At 38.0% G+C, this 6,469-nt stretch overlaps 1 protein-coding gene across 1 annotated transcript in view; it reads left to right on the forward strand.

Moving 5' to 3' along the window:
* LOC101860605 (serine/threonine kinase-like domain-containing protein STKLD1) overlaps positions 1-6,469 on the forward strand; it is a gene marked incomplete in the record, with an annotated part of 32,844 nt that overhangs the window by 3,382 nt on the left and 22,993 nt on the right. The window contains 6 exon segments of the mRNA XM_005108956.3: positions 280-366; positions 966-1,010; positions 1,538-1,612; positions 2,525-2,629; positions 4,115-4,185; positions 6,114-6,226. Of these exon segments, the coding sequence (XP_005109013.2) occupies positions 280-366; positions 966-1,010; positions 1,538-1,612; positions 2,525-2,629; positions 4,115-4,185; positions 6,114-6,226 (496 nt within the window).

Here is a 6,469-nt window from a genome sequence, read left to right on the forward strand (position 1 = left end):
CTTTGAATTTCTCTCTCTCTCTCTCTCTCTCTCTCTCTCTCTCTCTCTCTCTCTCTCTCTCTCTCTCTCTCACACACACACACACACACACACACACATAAGTTAAGCCCACAACATTTCATGTGCACCAGAAAAACACATTAAAACTTGAAACACAAAATATTTTGCAGGGTGATGTTCTTACAAAACAACAGTTGTCTCACTTTATGATCCTGGGTTGAGGTTTAAAAAAACTGTAAATGTCATTTCTTTCCCTGTTTGATGTCGTGGTTGCAATAGGTCCTGGAATGCATCTCCAAGGGTTCCCCTGGGACTGTGTATGTTGTGAAGAGTAAGGAGGATCAGGAGAAATATGTCCTGAAAAAGGTGAGTGAGTAGAAAAATCTTGCACATATAAGGAGAATGTAAAAAAAAATGTGATTTATCGCACGTTACTGTTTTAGGAACCCATCCTCTTTTTAACCATCTAGACTGTGGGAATATTGTGATAGAACTTTTTACTTTTGTACAAGCTTGTACTGTGATCTTGATCCACATGAAATTTTGAATCTGCATACTTTTCTTGAAAAAGAGAAATGTGAAATATGTGATAGAGCTAAAGCTAGATTTAGTCAGAGGTGGCAAAATTCACTAAATTGGCTAAACATCACAATTCTATTGTTACAGTTTTTCTTCTTTCATTTGTTTTTAACAGCAATGACCTTCTCTTTTCCTTTTGCAGGTAATCAAGATTGTTATCCTTGATATCATTTTAAGATGTTGCTGTTTTTATACAGTGTTCTTGAACAGGCTGAGTCATTCATAATGAGTAGGCCTACCAAGTGAAGCAAATGAAAAATTGTACTCACCCATATCAGGATACTGAGGCATTTGGTGCAACTGTAACTATTTACCTGGTTGTGTTTTTTCAGTGCTAAAGAGTTCATTGAGCTATCACTTAAAATCCACATGTTTTTCCTTCGCAGATTGAATGCCATGATGAAAGTGATGCTGTCAAAGCATTCTTCGAGGTAACCACATTTTACTTGTCAATACAGCACAACCAATGTTGTTGTTTTTTCAATAGTGATCCATTAAATGGTGTGGTTTGCTCCTTCTTTCCTATCAAACATCTGTCATCCTTATCTCCCCTCCTTCTTTTTTGTGTTTGTTTCTCTCTTGTAACACATGATCTTTTCTTCTGCACTTATATTATATGACTTTTTTGTGTTGCAAGTGCTGTAAACTCTTACTAAAACTAAAAATAAATTCTCCTTTTAAGTTTTATTATAGTGTTTTGTCACTGGGCAAAGTTTGCTGGGTGGGTGGTTGGCGGGTGCTCTGGTGTGGTTTGCTGGTTCTTTCCTATCAAACATCTATCGTCCTTATCTCCCTTCTTCTTTTTTTTGTTTGTTACTCTCTTGTAACATCTCTAATCTTCTGGCGCTCATATGACCTTATGCAGTTGCGAGCGCCGTAAAACCTCTACTAAAACTAAACAAACTTAAAGTTTGCTGAACTTTTCCTGACGTTAGTTTTTTTGCGTGGTTGTCCATAGGAGTTGGAACTGAAGAAGCTGGACCATCCGTATGTCTGTGGCTACAAGGACTTCTTTGTCACTTACGAAAAGGAGGTAATCTGTGGCACTCTCTCTCTCTCTCTCTCTCTCTGTCTCTCTCTCTCTCTGTCTCTCTGTCTCTCTGTCTCTCTGTCTCTCTGTCTCTCTCTCTCTCTCTCTCTCTCTCTCTCTCCCTCTCTCTCTCTCTCTCTCTCTCTCTCTCTCTCTCTCTCTCTCTCTCTCTCTCTCTCTCTCTCTCTCTCTCTCTCTCTCTCAGTTTCACTCTCTTTCTCTCTATTTCTATCTCTCTCCCCCCCCCCCCCTCTCTTTGGCTGTCTTTGTCACACTCCTACGGTCCCTTTCCCCTCCACTTTGTTCCCATTTTCCTCCCCCTCTCTCTTATCTATTACTCTCTAGAAATACCTCTAATCTTCGACATTTATATGACCTGTTTTTGTTGTCGTAAGTGCTGTAAAATTTTTACAAAAGCTAAAACTAAACAATATGTGAGGCAGCGTAATGGAATCAGACTCTCGTCAATTTTTGGGCATGTAGAGTTATTGGTATCGTCTTAAAGCTTGTTCACTTCTTTTTATTTAGATGAAAAGAATATCCATCTAGAGAGAATACAAGTCGAGATATTTGCGAAAGAAGGAGGTGGGGGTCACTTGTTTTCAGAGGTAAAATTAGTGAGAAAATGGCAGCCAAAGATTAGTTATTTCCTTAGCTTAAGAGTCCGTGGTAGCTGAAAATTTACATTTTTTGTGCCTTTAATCAACGCTTTTCAGAAAAATCCGCACAGAAATGAGTTCTTTAATGGGCATGAAAGGTGTTGAGCCAAAAAACAAAAATTTGATACAAATTATTAAAAAACCTGCGAAAAAATGCATTTTTTTTCACTTTGATTATTTTGACGAGAGCCTGATTCCACCTCATTGCCTCCTATGGACTCTGTATTTTGTGACATCACTGTTCCCCCCCCCCCAGGACTCCTCCATGTTCGTCAACATCATCACTCAGTACTTCGAGAAGGGAAATCTGGACCAACTAGTCCGAGCCTACCAAGAAAAACAGGAGCCCATCCCAGAACAGGTAACCGGGGAAAACTGGTTTGTATATAGTGGTTAGGTAAAAGTTTCAATGTACTCACAAATACTGGATTGGAAAAGTTATTTTTGTTCAGTTTTTTTAAGGATAAGATGAAACATTTTTTTTTTCTTTTAAGGAGTGAAAAAGATGATTGGTGAGATCCTAGAGGGTCTTGTCTACCTTCATGAAAAGGAAATTATTCACAGGTCGTTTTGGGGGGTTTGGTTTTTACCATTGACTCCCCCTGCTTGGTTTACGTTTTACAGTAATCTCAGAAAGAGACACTTGAGATTCACTCTCCACATAAATATATCTATTTGACTTGACAAACTGCTGTTGTGTGGAAAGATAGAGGGAAAGAAGAGCAGCCGAAGGTCTCTCTCTCTCTCTCGCTTTCTTCGGGTACTGTGGCGTCATAAACGGTCAGCGATGCCGACAGCACGCAGGAACTCAACACTTGCCCGGGGGTCCTTGAAAAGTGCTGAAAGTGGGTTACTGAAATGTCCCAACAGACGGGGTCTGGCACGATAGCTGGCGGGACATCTCAGGAACTCATGGTCCATAGTTTCGTCCTCCTCCTTGCAGTCTCGACAGGACAGATCTGGGTTGTCTGCTGACACAATTTTGTGGAGATGTGATCTGAGCTAGGGCGATTTTCCACCAGTTCTCATTAGCAGATGAACAACATAGGCTGACAGCTTGAACAGTTTTGCGACAAATCTCACAAAGAGACAAACTGAGCTGATCAAGAGGGGAGACAACAGGAAGGAGTGGGTGCCACGATTATCAACGTCTTTTCCCAACATGACGCATGGAGAAGACGAATGGAAATATTGGAAAGAAAAGCATAATATAATAATTGTTCCAATTTTTTTCCATAAATCAATAAACAGTTTATAACTGATAAGATCAATAAACTGCTTGTTTATAACTGATAAGATCAATAGACTACTTGTTTATAACTGATAAGATCAATAAACTGCTTGTTTAAAACTGATAAGATCAATAAACTACTTGTTTATAACTGATAAGATCAATAAACTGCTTGTTTATAACTGATAAGATCAATAAACTACTTGTTTATAACTGATAAGATCAATAAACTACTTGTTTATAACTGATAAGATCAATAAACTACTTGTTTATAACTGATAAGATCAATAAACTGCTTGTTTATAACTGATAAGATCAATAAACTACTTGTTTATAACTGATAAGATCAATAAACTGCTTGTTTATAACTGATAAGATCAATAAACTGCTTGTTTATAACTGATAAGATCAATAGACTGCTTGTTTATAACTGATAAGATCAATAGACTACTTGTTTATAACTGATAAGATCAATAAACTACTTGTTTATAACTGATAAGATCAATAAACTACTTGTTTATAACTGATAAGATCAATAGACTACTTGTTTATAACTGATAAGATCAATAGACTACTTGATTGTAACTGATAAGATGATTTTTTTTTTTCTTTCAGGATGTGAAAAAGATGATTGGTGAGATCCTAGAGGGTCTTGTCTACATTCATGAAAAGGAAATTATTCACAGGTCAGATGGATTTTTAAAAAGTTATAGATATTAATGTTATCACAAAACAGATATTGGCAGGACGTATATCATCGTTTATTTAAAAATGCAAACATTTATGAAATAATTTTTGTTTTTCTCTTTTTTTTCCAAAGATTCCCAAATGTTTGTACCTGGAAGATACTGATAATATTTTGATATCAGTTTATCATTTTTGGCTGTGTCAAAGTAGTAGGCATGATAATTCCTTTGTAGAAACCATTTTTGCTGTGTTTGTTTTTAGTTTTAATAAGAGCACTTACCACACAGATAGTTTATGTAAGTGCCCAAATTTGGATGTGTTACTGGAAGGCAAGATACTCAGAAAAGGAGGAGAGATAAGGACAATATGTGAGGTGTGCTGACAAAATGAGTTACTTCACGCAATCCAGAAATAGAGGTATTGACCAAAAATCGACATTAGGGTCAAATTTGTAGATTTTCTATTGATGCCATTTTCTTTAACTATAACCTGCCTTTTATTATTTCATACTTACAAATTGTAAAAACTTCACCCATAAGCGTGATATATCTATTTCCTTAAGGCTTTAATCAGAGAAGTAACTCATTTTGTCATCACACTTCACATATGTGTGATAGGAAAGAAGGAGCAGACCACACCAGAGCTCCAGCTGGCCATCTAGATAACATCTATAGACTCTGCTAAAGAATGCTACTATAATAAGACTCAGCTAAAGAATGGTACTATAATAAGACTCAGCTAAAGAATGCTACAATAATAATGATAATAGTAAGGATAATTTCCATGTTATAGTGACCTCTTCCTGATGACTCTTGGCACTTAACATCTATTATATATATAGCAACTTGGAAACACATATGTCACTTTTCCCATAAAACTATGACAGCTACAGAGTTGAAAGTTGGCAAGTATCAGCTAAAAGATAGATAGGTCCCCTTCACAGAGCCTGATTTTTCATTTATTCATTTCCTGAATTTAGAGAAATATTATAATATGATTATTCCACTGAGAAACGAAACAAATCTGCGTAGCTGTCCTTCACAACGGAAGTGCCGAAAGTGATATTTTGCAAGGCACATTTTGTTTTGAGAGTATAAATCTAGACCTTCTAATTTTTTTCATCTCTCAAGATTTATTGCTCCATTCTAGTAGAATGTAAATATAGTAGGCCAATGGTTTTCAGTTGATGTTAATGCACCAATCATTCCTTTCATCGAAAGTTAACATTTTATGCATAGTGGCCCATTCAACATACAACAATCCTTTAGAATACCGTACCTATACCCCTGTGATGTAACACAGAACCCGTATGCAAACAGACAGTCACTGTGGCTGATGATCTCATTTGTTGTAGAAAGGAGACTCAAACTATGACACGGGGGCTCTTGTGGCCTAAAGGTTAAGGTGTTGGCCTCTCATTCAAAGGTCCCGGGTTCGAATTCAGGTAGCAACGGAACAATTTTTTTCTCTAAAATTGTCTCCTTTCGCCTCCTTTCCTGCTCTCTAGCAATGTTCTGTTGTCGACTTTCATCTCCTCTTTCTTCCCCCACCCCCTCACCGCCTTGGCCCCCTCCTCTGGGCTCCTGACTCTTTCTGTAGCCTTTCTACTGTTACTCCTTGGCTCCTCCTTACTGCTGTCTTTCAGCCTCACCCCTGATCTTCTGGTATGAAAGATCTACTCCTAGCCTTCTTGGACAAGGACAAAAATCTCGGAGGGCCCGTGTGCAAGTTGCGCTCATTAAAGATTCCTTGGTGGTCTACGCCACCGGCGCAAAATTCAAAATTCCCTACCAACCGAAATTATTAGGTGTGTCCCAAGCGCTCATATGACCTTATGCAGTTATGAGCGCCTTTAAAACACTTACCAACCTCCCCCCCCCCCCAAAAAAAAACAACCCAAAAAACTATAACACTGTTTCCTCCTCAGGGACATAAAACCAACCAACATCTTCATCAACTCCAACGGCGCAATGGTCCTGGGCGACTTCGGTGTCTCAACGGTCATGGGTGACATGACGACTAACACAAGAGCCACCGTCAGTACGTCTATTTCTGTCTTGTGAAGTGAGGGGAACGGTGTCTTCTTCTTCTTGTCTAACTAGAGGCACCATTAGTACACTTATTTCTGTCTTGGGAATTGAGTGGAAGTGATTGACTTGAAATCAAGTGCTCGTAATCTTTTTTGCTGCGTGGAGTTTTTATATCATCTTAAAGCTTGTTTATTTGTCATGATTTCGATGAAAAGAATACCCATTTATCTTGAACAGAAGTTGAGGTATTTGC

The sequence above is a fragment of the Aplysia californica genome, unplaced genomic scaffold (assembly GCF_000002075.1).
Source record: "Aplysia californica isolate F4 #8 unplaced genomic scaffold, AplCal3.0 scaffold00738, whole genome shotgun sequence".
Classification (NCBI taxonomy): Eukaryota; Metazoa; Mollusca; class Gastropoda; order Aplysiida; family Aplysiidae; genus Aplysia; species Aplysia californica.